Raw genomic sequence first — 15639 nt, 5'->3', positions numbered from 1 at the left:
TTTTCTCGGACAGGATCGTATTTTTCACTTATCAGATACTTATCACATAACTCTGTTCTATGATAACAACTCAACTCGTTGGGCGGATGTTACGTAATATCAAGAATATTCGTTATGAATCGAACCTGACACAAAAATTGCAACAAGAGTAAACATATTATCCATTCTCTCCTAAGAGCTTTAACATTATCAACTAACATTCTCAAATAAGAACAATCAAGAGTAGTATAACAAATAGATTGAACATTAAAATGGGACTCAGACTCCATTCAAACAGTGGGAAAAGATTGATCCATCGACCAATTTAGAGCCTCTTTAATGGCGGATACGTCAAATATTCCCACAACATGTACACACTAAATAAATTGGATACCACCACAACATACACATATGTCAGTAATATTTAATGCGATTAGCTATTTATCTTTACGTATTAATATATATAAAATACATATATTTAATTACAACAAATATAATTAATTTGCGAAAACATCTAATTTCAAAATGAAATAAAAAAAAATTTTGAAAACATTAATTTGCTGCTAAATGGAAAATTAAAATCTAATTTTTGAAAAAAAAATTAACCCTTTATTTAGAATGAAGAATTTTATAAAAATTTAATATTTAATTAAATTCTTTTCTTATAAATTTTTTTATTTAGAATAAAAGAATTATAGAGATAAAATTATAAATATTTTATAAAAATTTATTTAAATTATTTTTTTACAAAACTATTAATGCCAAATGAGGTATAAGAGATCTAATTAATTTTATGTAGATGATAAATGGACATAAAAAAATTACGGTAATGAATAACAAAAAAAAAAAAAAATCAATCTTTTAAGTTTTTCTTTAACATTATTTTTGGTCAAATTCTGAATTTACTCTAATTTCGATTTGACGTTAATTTTAATAAATTTTAGTGTTTGAAACTTTTTACAATCTTTTTAAATTTTTTGAAAAAAATTTAATGTAATCCAAATTTAATTTCACTCCAATTCAATGTAATTTTTTGATTTTAACATATGTTAATTCTGAACCTGCCAGGCAATTGGATCTATTTAATCAATTTAATTTTACACGTAAAAAAACAGATTTAATGATAAAAATAAACATTGATGTTTATTTTATATATATATAAAAAAGTAAAACTCAGAATAAAATTACAATTAAATATAACAGAAATAAAGAATTTAAATCACGAGATAACAATAGAAGAAGACTGAAAAATAAAGCCAACCCTCATTTGATTTAGTATCTAAAGGTATATAACTTATCTGAAGATTCAAATTAATAATAAACACAAACATAGCCGTATGAAAAATTTAAACCTAATAATTCTTTTTTAAATTAATGATAAATTTTTTTATTTTTTTTATTTTTACAATTATATTTTATCCTTTTATAATTTATTAATTAAATTTTATATTTATTTCAATCCCACTCTAACGTTAAATTTATCCTATTTTCTTTTGCATGTCTTGCATACTAAACACAATATTATGTAATGCAAAGTACAAGATACGTCATTTTCATGTGAATTGATTTCTGAATGTCCAATAATTCTTTAGAATTTTAAGTTATACATAATTATTATAAAATAATTAGAATTACTTTAACCTCTTTTTTTTTTTAATAATTGAATACAATAATTAATATTCCATCTCAAAAAGCGAAACAATTATATGATAGTTTTTTTTTTCCGACTAACTTAATAAAATGACCAAACCAACATAAAACTAAAATATATCATAAAATAAATAATTTTATTGAATTTATATGGCTATTATCACTATACTCATGCACCTTAATTATAATAATGGAAAATTATAAAAAAAAGGGAAAATATCCTTTTTTAAGCTCCTAATAAATTTTAAAATAATTATACAAGTTTTTAATAAATTTTTTGATTTAAAAAATTTTATGACTAAACATTAAAATCGATTAAATCAAATTGTTAAGTTTCGTTATATCCTCCCATTATATGGATGGAATTTTTTCTGCTTAGACGAATCTTGTTAATTAATGAATTCTAGACAAATCCCCAAACCTATCTGTATTATTCTTTGATCCACCCTTCTTATAAAAACTGTTCATATCTAGAACATAATTCAGTGTAAGAATTAATTGACAACATAAATATCATTTGATACCGTTACCAAATTAGAGGAAATTGCATAAACAATTATTCCTTTAGACAGATCTTCCAGAGCATATGAACAAATTCTAAAAAGAAAAATAAATAAATGAGAGAGAGGATTAATAATTGGGAGAGTTCGAAAAGAGAGGACGCATCTAGTTGAGGATGGAGCGAGCGTCATTGTATTAGAAGGGCCATTTGAAGTTGTCAAGGTCCAATGGCATCGGCCTGATTGAAATCAGGCTGGTTTTTGAAGGTGATGGTATCATTAATCCTCCATGTTTTTTTTTTAGTATAGTTTTATTGCACATGTTACATATGCCGTAGAACGATTTGAAAAAGATGAAGAAGCCATCGAACAACTTCTCTGAAAAAGACTTCTCTGAGAAAGAGAAATAGACGTCAAAGTGGTAATGACAGTAAATAATATCAATTTAACAACGTTAAATACATATAATTTACATGACTAATAAAATGGCTTAATTAATTTAATTTATCTATAAATATGATTTAATCCCGCCTTACTGTTTAATTAAAAGTTTTCTTGAATCGAAAAATTTATTAGAGACTTATATAATTATTGTAAAATTTATCAAAAGTTTAAAAGGGCTTTTGCCCATAAAAAATTAATATATGATCGCGCATTTAGATTATGGTCTTGATATTAAATTTATGACAAAGTTGTACTTACACATTATTAGCAAATAAATATTTTTTTTTCTGAAATATTATTGATGTGTAAAAAAATTATACAAAAAATATTTTGTATTTTATAAAATTTCAATTAAGGATCTAAAATTAAGTTTATAATAAATAGATACATATTTTTTCACACCATTAGACAAATAATATTTTTATGTTAACACTATAAATTTTAATGACATGATATTAAATAGATAATTAAAATTATCTTTTAATTATCAAAATAAATTCCACTTAAAATAAAAGTAAAAAAACACAATAAAAAGTGGAGGAAATCGATGGTTTTTTTTAAAATATTATTGATTTTTTCAGAAAAATTATAAAAGAATATCTTATGATTTTATAAATTTTCAATTAATGATCTAAAATTAAGTTTGTAATAAATAGGCATTTTTTTTATATTATTAGCCAAGTGATATTTTCATGTCACCACTATAGATTTTGATGATATGTTATTAAATAAATAATTAAAAATATCTTTTAATTATCAAAATAAACCTCACTTAAAATACAAAATTAGAAAAATATAATAAAAAGTAGGGGAACCAATGAATTATACTTACTAGCCTATTCATTTGCTTATTACTTCTTCCTTTCCTGATGCAGATGAAGTCTCAAGTTGAGTTTTTCAGTATTCAGTTCAAATCGAAAAAATTAATCGAATTGAATTTTAATTATTTTGATTCTGTTCGATTTTGATAAAAAAAATTAAAAAAATCAAACCGAACCAAATCGATTAGTGATAATAATATATTATTTTCAATAATATAGAGAGATTAAATCATATATTAAGGTTAAAATATTTCAATTAAATTTTAAAATACTAAAAATAAAGTATAAAAAAATTTATTAAAAATTCAAACTGATCAAACCGAATCGAATTGAATTGAATCAGACTGATTCAGTTCGATTCAGTTTCTGACCAAAATTAATTCGGTTCAATTTTCATAAATACTAAAATTTCAATTTTCAATTTATTCGGTTCGATTTAATTTTAAATCAAATCGACCGAATGCTCATCCCTAATCCTAACCCTCTAGGCTATCCACAACTATCAACAAAATAAACTCGGACCATTATGGATCAACCCATTAGCACATAGCGTTCCCACGTTTAAATAAGTTTGAGTATCAATCACTTACACATTATAGCAATTTAAAAGTGAGTTGAATTGAATTTTTTTTTAATTTTTAATTTTTTAAATTATAATCATATTTATAATTAAATATTATTTTAAAAATAATATTTAATATCTTATAATCAAAATTTAATGCGTAAGTTGGTGATATCTACCTCACAAGTAGGTGAAGGATGGGATTGACTTTGGGGTATATGAAAATAGCAAATAATAAAGGTAATATCATTAAACAACAAATATTATTGCAATCAATAGTTTTTAAAGTTGATAAAGATCATGCTTAGCCATTAAGTGAAGGATACATATAGTCAAATTCCTCAGTTGCTTTAGTGATACCAACATATTAATGCAATTTGTGGTATTTATATATTCTCTTTATTTATTTTTATCCGTAATTTAAATTTTTATATAATTGAAACGGTTTCGATTTTACTTTAGATATAGATCTGTAAAATAAAAAAAAAAAATACATAGTATTTTGGTGAATAAAACCTTTGATATTTAAGTCAGTTAAGAGATCTAAGAAGAGTTTAGAGAAAAGATTAAATAATAAGATCGATTGCATACATAGAGGATGCCTTTTTAAATAGTTTGTCAATAATCTTATCCCGGAAGGATTCTAATTATGTGATTAAGTTTTGATAGAAAAAGGATTTCTACTCTTTTAGGATTTTATTCTAGATCAGGTAGGTCATAGAGGGGCCCATTTAGGACTTTGGGCCTGAGTATCATTAATCCTCTTCCATTTGTCTATGAATATTTAGGTTCAACCAATTTTTTTTAGCCTATTAATACATTGTTTGAAGGATATTAAGTTGGGAAAATGAAGGGTTGTTCCCTTGCTTCCTTTGTTCATTTACTATAAAAAAAAATGTGTGTGGGGCTCATTTACCGGCACACTCTCTCAACTCTCTTCCTTCTCTCTAGCTTTTTTCTTTCTCTAAAGAGTTAGTTTTTTTTTATCGCCGAATTTTGAAGTTTTGTTCTTTGTGTTCCTTTGCTCAAGGTATTTTCCTTAAATTCATTTTTTGAGTTTTATTTGTGGTTTTTTCTTAGAGTGTTTTGATTTTTGAAGTTTGGTGTTATTGAAAATTTTTGGTTTCTTGACTTTGCGATTTTTGGTCTTTCAAGTTTTGGCTTTTCGGCATTTTGAGTTTCAACAATATTTTGTGGCCTTTTAGCCTTGTGGTATTACTTAGCGGTGTTTTTGGCCTTTGGTTAAAGGAGAGTTTTGGCCTTTCAACTTTCGGCATTTTGACTTCCGGCAACACTACGTGGGTTTTCAGGCTTGTGGTGTCGGGTTTTCGGCCTTTGGTTGAAGGAGAGTATTATAGCTTTGAAACCTCTCCCTTCCCTTGTTGTTTGGTACCCCCTTCCTCTATCTCCAGATGTCCCCCTTCTATCCACGAACTTATTTAACTTATTTTTCTCTCTTCTCTGCTTTCTGAGATTGCTTTTCATCGTCTAACTATATGTACTTTTGGGCTCTTTCCATCAGTTAGTGGTAATCTCTAGCTGAATTATTAATTAAAAATTCCATGAACCTTATGTTATGACACTCCTTTTTTATTGCTTCGCAAGCTGTTTCATGATTCAGATTGTTTACTTGAATGGCCTCTACATTGAATCTGTCTATGTAGCTTCCGAGGGATTCCTCCTCTCCCTATCTTACCTTATGAAGGTCAGAATATAACTTTTTTGGGAGGAATACAAGTGATGAATCACTGTTTAATAGCGTAAGCTAGTTCCTTGAAGTCATGAATGGAATTAGTTGGAAGGTGTTGGTAACATATTTGAGCCAAACTAGTGAGAGTAGAAGGAAAAACCTCTAGAGGACCATGTCTTTAATGTTCTGGAGAAGCATATTTGTGTGGAAGTTTGCTACATGGGTCAGTCTTTCCATTATACTTGTCCTAAGAGACATCTTAAATTTGTCTGAAAAATATTTTGCTAATATCTTAGCAGAGAAGGGAGAAACATCTTCAATTTCGAAGTCATCCTTCAATTGCTTCTTTTGAAATCTTCTTACAGCATCCATCCATCTCGTGTCCAAATGCCCGCCTTTATTTCCCGAATATGAACGCCATGGGATCCTTGAGGAATATCATCCCTCTCTCTTCTTTTCAGTAGTTTTGTAAGCATCTTCAATTTTTCCAAAAGTTGTTCTTACATCCGTTGTTGAGGGCTTTGGTGAAACTGTTGTTATCTATTATTGTGAAAGAGGGTGAGAAAATCAGGAAACACCTAAAAAATCAAATCAAGGCAAACAATCACGAAATTTGTATTCATATAAGAAAACTTTCCTTATCTATTACAGATGCCGCCAATGCTGCTTTGGTTATTCCTTCGGGTATGTATTTGCAAAATAAGAAAGAAATACCGGGTGGTTTGATGGGCAAAGCCTCCAATGCTTAAATTAGTCAAAAGACCTAAGAAGAATTTAAAAAAAAAAAAGATTAGATAATGAGATCGATTGCATATTTGTAGGTTGACTTTTTCAATAGTTTGTCAGTATCTTATCCTCAGAGGATTCTAATTTTGTGATTAAGTTCTGGTAGGACAAGAATTCCTATACTTTTAGAATTTTATTCTGAATCGGACCTTGAGAGAGTCTGTTTAGTTTGAAATGGGTCATAAAGGAGCCTATTTAGGATTTTGAACCTTTTTCTCCCAAGAGTTATGTATCAGTATCTATCTAATGACCGCCGGACTTTCTACAACTGGGGATATGGCCAGAGCCTAAAGAAGAACGCAGGCCCAAGACCCATCAGTCCTTTCTCAAACAAACCGGCCTCATGTTGCATATCTCAGCCCGGTGACATAAAGTAGGCCGGACAGGCCACGCGCGCGGGCCCATCCGAGGAAAGCCTAACCCGATGATGTGACAAGAGGTAGAGGAGCAGGGCCAGTTACCTTGTAGCTCTATCAGCATGCGTGCCCGGGGAATTAAACAGTCGCTTGGCATGGAAAGATAACGTCTTCTTTTCCGGTCAAGCTCACACACTAAATTCTATTTTCTATTTTTTGGATCTAGAACATAAGTATTAATAATAAATAAGAAAACAATTAAATTATTTAAATTATAATAAGCATATCATTTAATTTGATTAAAATTATTTTTTATTTTTTAGTTACTCTAATTTCAATAATTATATATGTATTTATATACGTAATAGGAAAATGAAATAATTAAAAGAGAAAAAGAAAAGAAAAGAAAAGAAAATAATAATATAGATTTCTTAAATAATTATTGATATTTAGCAAAAATAAGATGATATTGAAAAAGTTGATTAATATTTTTTAATCTTTTTAAAATAACAGATTTAGAGAAATGGAAAATTAAAATAGGTAGGAGTAATAATACTTATATATTTGTCTTATAATATAAAATAATATATCTTTTGTAATATTTAAAATTAAATTATTAATATTAATTTGAATTAATTAATTGAGATGCACTTGAATATAAACTTAATCTTCAATTCAATGTTCAATGAAATATTTTTATTTATATGGAATTAATTAAAACATACTAAAAAAAGGCATTAGTTATTATTGCTGTTACGTTCTTAGTCTGAAATATTTTTTTATTTATATGGAATTAATTAAAATATACTAAAAAAAGGCATTAATTATTTTTGCTTTTATGTTCTTAGTCTGCAATTATGTGTTTTTGTTTTTTTTAGCTCAGTTGGTGGTCTGTTACTTCAATTTCATCTTATATTTGATTCATCTTCCCAAATTTCGAATGAATTTTATTTATGGAAAAAATTTATATTTTTAAATACAATTTAAATAATTAATATGTGGATTTTGATAATTATCAATATTATTAAATATTTAATAATTAATTAATAAAACCGCAATTAAATTAAAATAAGGAAAAAGAAAGGAAGGAAGAAAATCAAGAGTCAATGCTGGAGGAGCTACGCAAAATCTAATCATACGCAAAACGCGCAACCAAAACAAACATACGCAAGAATCGCACCATAAATTTTCTCGCTTATTAGTTAATAGTTATCGTCTTCATTTTCCTTCTCCGATCTCTCTCCGCCTCTCCGGTCCGCTTCTCCTCCGCCGCTACTTCTGCCGGCTCTCTCTTTCTTTCTGGTTGATAACGACAAGCAAACCATATGATCATGACGTGCGATGTATTGACTGAGAATCAGATCCTGACATTACATATTTACGAAATTACCCTCACCTCTAACTTCCTCTCCAATATGTAACCCTCTTTCTGCAATTAATGACCGAGTTCTTTCAATTCTCAGGACGTGTCGAAGCTTCTTCTGGACACGCCTTCCAACCCAAGCAACCCCTTTAAGCCTCTGCCTCCCCATTTCTCCAATCATCTTCTCTCTTTTCATTTTCGCCTTTATAGCTCTTTTTTTTATTTTTTGAAAAATTTATTTTATATAAGCTGTTGCTGCCGTTGTTCATTTGTTCTGCCTGATTGCCGGTTTTACGCTTTTTGTTTTGATGTGCGTGTCTCTTCTCTTCATCTTCTGCCATTGATTTTTTTCCAGCTCTTTTTATGATATGAAGTTCGGTGGTGATTGTTACTCTTCAATTTTTATTCTTCTTCTTCATATTTTTCTTTCTCTTTCTCTTCCACTTTCATGGAATTCCATTTCTCAAGGTCTCTTTCGTCTTCTCTCCTACATTTGGTTTTAAATAATTATTTATTTTTTTAAAAAAGTTTTTAGCTTTTTTCTTTTTGTTATTGAGGCTAATGGGTGTTTTTTTCTTTGTCTCTTTATGCAATTATGTGCAGTGAATTGCGGTGATTTTGGAGGTAATTTTAGGTTCAAGCGTGGCTTAATCAGTAATTTTCATGGGGAAAGGCGATGATGCCAAATTTGTTTTTCCTTTGACAAATCTCCAAATTGGGTTCGTATCCTTTTCTCATTTGCAGCGTTTCTTTGTTTGAATTTGAGCTTTCTCCTGAATTTTGTTGCCTATTTTTTTTCCATAGTAATCTAAAACGACTTGCTTCGGAATTTACATTATTACTATTATTTTTTTGGATTTTTTTAATGGTTTCACCAATTTTCTTTCTTTCTTTCTTAAACAAAATCTTAATGTATGTTTAGTTTTGTAAAAAAAATAATGAATGGCTGTTAGATGTCCTGCGTCGAATTGTTAATGTCAATCAAAGAAATCGTGAAAGTAAGTTGAAATGAAGGACAAGAGAACTTCAGGTGAATCTTTGTTAGGGAAGGGCTCGACTTGGCATTGGTTTTGATCACCATGGTATTATCATTCACAAGTAATCTTCCCCCAAAAGAAAGATGGAAAGTCAATATGACTATTCTCATTTTCGCAAATCTTTATGAACTATGATCGTCACTTGTGGTTTATTTTTTTATTTGATGTGCGATCAAGCTGAAGCTCGCAGATTTACTTCTGTTTGTTACATTCTGGTTTATAACTATTCATGATCTTGTGCATATCTTGATAATTGTAACTGCAGAATAATGAGTGGTATTGAAAATTGCTTTTATGTTCGGACGTATTGTTTAGAAGTTTTTGAGGGAGAACTTGGTTCGTTATGTTCTCTGTGATCTATCTTTGGTAAGTTTCATGATTCCGATTATTGGAAAATCATTCATGAAAATTTGATATGGGAAATTTTTAATGAAAATACGTGATCATAGTTGAGTTTGTGTCTGAGGTCGGACCCTTAACACGAAAAAATATATGGGAATTCTTCAAATTGGTTTTTGCCCTTCTCTGGCTTGTCAAAATGCTTTGTGTTGCGGAAGACCTGATGAATACCAATCAAACTAGATTTGATCTCTATGCTTTGACTATCCCTTTAATTTAAAAATAAATTTTTTATTGCTTGATTAGTTAACCGTGATATGACCTTTTTATTACTACCATAAATTGCAAAATTTTTAGAAACATGAAAATGTCTGTTTGGTCACCTTGAAGCATGGTATATCAAGTGTTTGACTAATGTGGAAAGATTATTATTTTATGAGAAAAAGAATCTTTAGTTCCATCACTTTGCTTGTATATATTGATGGCTGCGAATATTGTGGTGTTAAATGCTAGAGGACAATTACATACACTTGCCTTTTTACTAGATGTTCTAATTTTTTTACTTTTGTGCTGTGGGATTCCAGAGACTTGCAGTCTTATCTTTCAGATCTTAGCGTTTTTGTGGCCCTTGAAAGTAATAAATTATATATTCTGGTGGACAATCGGCCATGGTTGAGGAATCTTGGTTCACGGCCAGCACACTTGTGGCAGTTGATGGTTACCAAGGTTATTAAGAAACTTTTATTTGCTTGGGTAAAAAATGTTCCTTTCCAAGTTCCTTGATGGTTATCACAAAGTAATGTTGCCTTTATTATTCATCTACAGTCCAGGTTATCTCCCTTTGCAAACACTAAGGCTCAAAGGGGCAGAAAAGAGGGAAACGAGGCTTGTTCTGATTCCAGTCTTACTAAATCAAAGAAGATTGAAAGATGGTTCAAATTGATCGATGCATCAACTTTGTCTCAGAGAAGAGGTTTGCTACCCATGAAGAACTTAAGAAATTCTTTGTTTCTAAGCAATGAGTTGCACAGGACCCTCTATGGTTTTATTGTGTTTGAAGTTTCATGGACCAATGTTCGCGGTATTAACTACTTGAATGAGCTTCAGGTAATACCCCTTTTAAATGCTATCTTTTATTTGTAGTTTTCAGGGACATCATTTTGGTGAATGGTGGTTTCTTGTCGATTGCAGACAGACACATCTCTGGCTCTTGAGGCTAAGATTATGCAGAGATGGGAATTTGATAGCATTGAGCAAGCTGCAAGTTGTATATCTTTGTGGTTCTTGGGAACACCTACCGAGCAGCTACATTTGAAAGAATATCTAGAACCTGGTAAAGGTAACTTTTTGCTTTTATCATCTCCTTTAGAAGAAGAAAGTAACTGTCTTTGAATAATTCTGGACAGGCAACAATGATATAGTGATGGGTGTGGAAATCCTCTTATATTATACATTTGTGTTGGAAATCCTATGTGTTTTTGGTTGTTTGCTGTTTAGCAGATCCCATGTGGTTCAGTGCATTAGCCGGCAGCGGTGCCCTTATATGTGCGCATGTGTTTTTGTTACTTTTCTGACCAAGAAACTAAATGCCTAGTAGCCTAATTGAATTGGCATAGTGCATAGTGGAGATCTGGCATCATATCTGGTAACATATTGATTATTATATGGGTTGATGCCAAATGAGGAAATACAACCACCCATTACCCATCTCTGATAGGTGTTCGATTCACAGTAATGAACCTTCCCTGAGGCTGTATTTCACTTTGCCACAAACTCTTGTATGTTATGAAATTTTAGTTTACTAATTTGTTGTCATTTATATTTCTTTCTAATGTTCAACTTGTTAACCAAAACACCCATGTGTAAGCTTATATACCAGTTTAGAAGCCCTTTTTAGCTTTAAAGGGCCAGGGAAACAAAATGTTTAATATGACTGAGATGTTAAGCAATTCGCATAAGTCTTATTACAGAGGGCTGAGGTGCCTGACCAGCTGTCGATTCTGAAACTAAGCTCTCAAAACCATCTGTGAACCTATGAACAATATGCCACTGTTTGCCATGCTTATTTTATCAGGCCCTGTAACATTTTAAAGGCTACAGATGTAAACAGACTATTGTTAAATTAGCCTGTATATTGGAATTGGCACTAATCTTATCTTATTAATGGTGCAGATGTATAAATGTGTTTATCTGTAGTAATCCATGAGGTCAAGTTGATGCCTCAAACATAAGTGCTTGTATGCATTTAATTTATGATACATCTTTAAGAATAAACAAAATGGAAATCTTTCAATTCATGGTCTTCGTCAACATCTTAGAGTTTGTGTAGCAACCCAATTTAGGCTAATGATTAGGCAGTTCTCTTCACGCTTTAATGCTAGCTGAAGTAGAATGCCATCTTACCATCATGGTGAATTATTTTGTGATCCATCTATTAGCTTACGATGCCAGCTTTTCATTTCCCTGTGTTATTGTAGAATTGCCTTGCCTCTATTAGTAACGATCATTTGGAAATCTAAATTACTAATCTATACTGAATGGTTCAGTATGATTCGTTTTTTATTTTTAAAAGTTTCCCTCAATTTCAAAAATCATATTTATAAGGAATAAATTATAACTTATAGCCCTTAAAGCTAATAAAAAAAATCTTCTTCAAAATATTTATTTATTATGAATTCATGTTAAATAAAATACTAAAACTATATTTTAATCAAAGTCCAATAAGCCAATCTCATAAAACTCTCCAAGGCGCTCTTGTAATTTACAGTAAGTTATTTGGTTTTATTCCATCCGGTCTTTCATTGTGTTTTACCGTAAAAATGGATAAAAGAAACCAAATTGCCTAAGACTAAAACTTGAACTTAAAAACTAAATTGTATTGTTTGGTTATTTTGATTGAATGAATTTTGAACAGCCCTACATATTTCCTTTCAGTGGTAGAAATGAAATTGTGTAATATAATTTTTATTTGAGATTTTTCAGGGGAGATCTTTTATGATGCCAAAGAAGATTTCTCGAGGCCCATCTCTGTTGATGATGATGACAGTAGCTGTGATGATAATCTGGGAGTTGAGGATATTTCTTCATGCTGCCCAGGTGGCAATTCTAGTGTACTTCATGGGACTACAGAAAATAAAACAAGTGATCTGCACACTCCTCCTCCTACGGGGCCATATAAGAGAAGAAAGGTAACAATGTCCACTGGTACTGGAGGAGGAGTTGATTTTCATTCGGAGGAAGCACAGGGTGGAATTGAAGACTTGTTAGACAACTCTGAGACCTATACCAATGATTGTGTAAGCACAGTTGATGCTAAGCAGTACCGAGATGTTTTGATTTTGTTTAGGTTCAATGATCGTGATCTTCCTTTTAAACTGAGGGAGATAGTGATGTCTGACCTACGGTTACTTACTTTATTAGAGGCTGGACTTCCATCGTGGGTTCTATTTCTTCAGTCATATCCTGGGTTTTGCCATCTTTATCGCCCCTGGATGTGCCCTTTGGCTAGAGCTCTATATGTTCTGATCTCAATTGTTACTGTTCTTATAGGATTTTATGATTTATACAAAAATGTTCCAGTTCTTAAGGCAACCGCATCTCGTTTATGTGGACCACTTTTTGATTGGATAGAGACCTGGGAGATGGTGTCAAGGATCAAGTACTTGGGAACAATGTTATTTCTGCATAACTTTCAGAAGGCTATTACATGGGTTTTAATGGTCACTCGTACCACTCGATCTTTCTTTTCCATTTTCACACAACCACTAGTTGAACCACTTATGGAGTTCTTAGGCTTCCTCCTTCCAATGTGGAATGTGCTTGTTGGAGTGGTAGAGAGCTTGTGTTCTATTATTTCTGTTGTGACTGGATCAATTTGCGACGTAGTCATAGATTTAATACAGCTTACACTGTGGCCTTTATGGCTTATCATATCAATGATCTGGAGCATCGGTAGGTAATCCACTGTTTTATTTGTTCGTTCTGCAAGCAAGTTTTTATTTAGCCTTACAACCAAAAGAATTCTGATATTAATTTTAGTTTATTGCTTTTTGTTCTGCAGCAACTACAATTTTGTATCCCATACTTTGGATCCTTTGGGAGATACTTTTTGCCCCAATTAGAATGGTTCTTGCTGTTGCCAGTTATGTAGCTCTAATTTGCGCCTGGATATTTGAATCAATTGGAGATATTTGGAGGTCTATGAGTGGCATTTTCCACCTTGCTTCAGCATCTGAGGCAACGACGAGGACTTCTGAAATTTCCATTTGGCGGTCACTTTGGAATGATCTTTTCTCTCAGGTTAGAAGACATTTACACAGTTGCATATGATAATAGTACCATATTATTAAGTTGGTGGTTCTTATTGGTGGCTATAATGTTTTCAGGTTTTTCGTGCACTTAAGAGTATATTTTATGGTTTTGGTGCCTTCTTCGCAGCCTGCAATAGGCATCGCCTTAGGTAATTTTGGCAACTAGACTTAAAAACATCTTTATGCTTACTTTATTGATAATAGAATTCTTGTTCGTTGACTTGGGTCTAAAGATGTCTGATTTCCGAAAAGAAACAGGAAAGAAAAAATACGAATCAAGATATTTTTGGTCTAATTTGATATCTAGGAGAGGTTGGGTTTTTAAGCTTTATTTAACAAAAAAAAAAAAACTGTTAGAATCTTTGCATGTGTTTATAGCTTGAGAATTATAAAAGAACATTTGCGGCACAGGCATTGTATCATTGCAGATGTTGTCTAGAAACTATTCCTTAAATTTAATTTTTCTTCCCAATTTTTTTGTGCTTTACCACTCAAAGGAACAAAACTTAATGCGGGTATCTGATTTGCTGGCATACAGCATTTACAATCACGTGCAGGATTTCATCCAAAGAATATTTGGTCAAGCCCAGAGATCGCAGCCATCAGGTTATAGACATAATAGGCCACCACGTGCACGTGGGACTCAACTCTGGTGAGTTTACTTACAAGTGAATGTTTACCTAGCAGATGGTTTCCGCTGATGAATTGCTGCATGCAACTTACAAATATATTGTAGTCGGTCGTACATAATTTGTTGTGCTCTTTTGTTAGTTTATTCTTTGTCTGTGTTATTTTCTGATTACTAAGTTCAAGGATAGCTTTTTCATACTCGAGTTCAATGTTGCATTTTAGAAGTTGAAAAAAAAAATGTCGCAAGGAAGGAAACTACATTCTGGAGGGAGAGTTCATAACCTCTGTTAGCAAAATCTATTGTTTTCTTTTCCCTTAGGCTCTAGATTGTAGGAAAATGACTTATTTTTCATTATTTGATTGCAATGCTGAAAATCAGTTGAAAATATCTTCTAACATTTGGAGCACAACGGAAAGAATAATTTTCATTCAAGATGTAAGACTTAATTAAAAGGTTTGGATTCATAATATATTTTTCTATCTATTGTTGAATATTAGAAAAAAACTTGCATAATAAATGTAAAGCATTGTAATTGCTAGCAGCCGTTGGTGGCTGGTGATGCTTAAGGATGATTAGTGATTATGCACCAATGCAATTTCTTGGTATGTTGGTTTCCTTTCAGTAAATTTGATGAAGTCTGTCTTGAAAATTGAATTAGTTTTATCAACCTGTGAAAGATGAACTTTTTTCCCAGGAAAAAATAAACACATTATATTAATGATCTGTTGGGTGACATCAAACAAATGCCAGAATGTGCAAATTTTTGCCAAGCTGATTGTGTTGCTTATGGTTGTGCAGGCTGAAATAAATAGGAAAATTCACATTATGTGAGATATAATCAATCATTTTAATACTAGAAAGTGGGGTTGGTGCCTTGAACACAGATCCTGTCGTCGCGAATAAAAAACCTTGGACGACAAAAAAGAGAGCCTGTTCTGAAGGAGAAATGGAGGAATAAGATTAGTTTTTGGTAATAAATAGTGCAGTAGGAACTTCATTTTTTGGTTCGTGTGTATGTGTTAGCATGTTTTTTTGGTTTCCCATTCTCTATAATTTCAATATTTTTTTATATGATGTATGTAAAGGTCAAGTTTCATATTGTAAATATAAATGTACAGCCAACTTGTTATCAATTTTCTTTTTAATTTTATCAGTAAATTATGATTTAATA

The 15639-nt window shown here is 31.0% G+C and overlaps 1 protein-coding gene across 5 annotated transcripts; it reads left to right on the top strand.

Moving 5' to 3' along the window:
* The first annotated feature begins 7921 nt into the window (after positions 1-7921).
* Positions 7922-15639, top strand: LOC110629068. Of its 5 annotated transcripts, none has more exons than XM_021775920.2 (10): positions 7924-8619; positions 8755-8870; positions 10112-10253; positions 10353-10634; positions 10719-10860; positions 12510-13478; positions 13588-13826; positions 13913-13986; positions 14376-14489; positions 15267-15639. In XM_021775920.2, the coding sequence occupies exons 2-10, from the start codon at positions 8815-8817 to the stop codon at positions 15274-15276; spliced, it is 2028 nt and encodes a 675-aa protein (XP_021631612.1). In that variant the 5' UTR covers positions 7924-8619; positions 8755-8814; the 3' UTR covers positions 15277-15639. The 5 variants fall into 5 exon arrangements, with proteins under 5 accessions (XP_021631614.1, XP_021631612.1, XP_021631611.1 ...); XM_021775919.2 differs by having other exon boundaries at positions 7925-8461; positions 10719-10866; XM_021775918.2 differs by having other exon boundaries at positions 7925-8619; positions 10719-10866.

Source organism: Manihot esculenta, chromosome 13 (assembly GCF_001659605.2).
Source record: "Manihot esculenta cultivar AM560-2 chromosome 13, M.esculenta_v8, whole genome shotgun sequence".
Lineage (NCBI taxonomy): Eukaryota > Viridiplantae > Streptophyta > Magnoliopsida > Malpighiales > Euphorbiaceae > Manihot > Manihot esculenta.
The sequence above is the reverse complement of the archived record's forward strand: the minus strand, read 5'-3'. Positions and strand labels throughout refer to the sequence as shown.

What these genes read in the sequence shown, in the direction of transcription:
- LOC110629068 (XM_021775919.2), top strand. Translation starts at nt 8,815, where the DNA reads ATGGGGAAAGGCGATGATGCCAAATTTGTTTTTCCTTTGACAAATCTC. An exon ending in ATATCTAGAACCTGGTAAAG is followed by an intron (nt 10,867 to 12,509) that starts GTAACTTTTTGC and finishes GAGATTTTTCAG; the next exon opens with GGGAGATCTTTTATGATGCC. An exon ending in TGCAATAGGCATCGCCTTAG is followed by an intron (nt 13,987 to 14,375) that starts GTAATTTTGGCA and finishes GCTGGCATACAG; the next exon opens with CATTTACAATCACGTGCAGG.